At 62.6% G+C, this 342-nt stretch overlaps 1 protein-coding gene across 1 annotated transcript in view; it reads left to right on the forward strand.

Moving 5' to 3' along the window:
* Nucleotides 1–35: 35 nt before the first annotated feature.
* EIF3I (eukaryotic translation initiation factor 3, subunit I) overlaps nucleotides 36–342 on the forward strand; it is a 3,378-nt gene continuing 3,071 nt past the window's right edge. The window contains exons 1-2 of the mRNA XM_010142440.1: nucleotides 36–152; nucleotides 278–313. Of these exons, the coding sequence (XP_010140742.1) occupies nucleotides 36–152; nucleotides 278–313 (153 nt within the window). The remainder of the gene's footprint in view (nucleotides 153–277; nucleotides 314–342) is intronic.

A 342-nucleotide genomic window follows, 5' to 3' on the forward strand; every position in this document is an offset into this window, starting at 1 on the left:
GCCTCAGCCGCCCCCCGCCTCGTTTGAGGCGTTACATGGCGTCTCCCCCCCCCTCGCAGAAGCCGATCCTGCTGCAGGGCCACGAGCGCTCCATCACGCAGATCAAGTACAACCGGGAGGGAGACCTGCTCTTCACCGTGGCCAAGGATCCCGTGAGTGTGGCGGGGCCCGCCCCTCCCCCCCCCGGGGGAAAACCACCCCCACACCGCCGTCATCCATCGATCCCCGTAATGAATCGGTTTGGTAAGTGGAGGGCTGGCTTGTTTTCTTCTCCCAGATCGTCAACGTTTGGTATTCCGTGAATGGAGAGAGGCTCCGGGACTACAAACGCCCAAACAGAGA

The sequence above is a fragment of the Buceros rhinoceros genome, unplaced genomic scaffold (assembly GCF_000710305.1).
Source record: "Buceros rhinoceros silvestris isolate BGI_N320 unplaced genomic scaffold, ASM71030v1 scaffold22730, whole genome shotgun sequence".
Taxonomy (NCBI): domain Eukaryota; kingdom Metazoa; phylum Chordata; class Aves; order Bucerotiformes; family Bucerotidae; genus Buceros; species Buceros rhinoceros.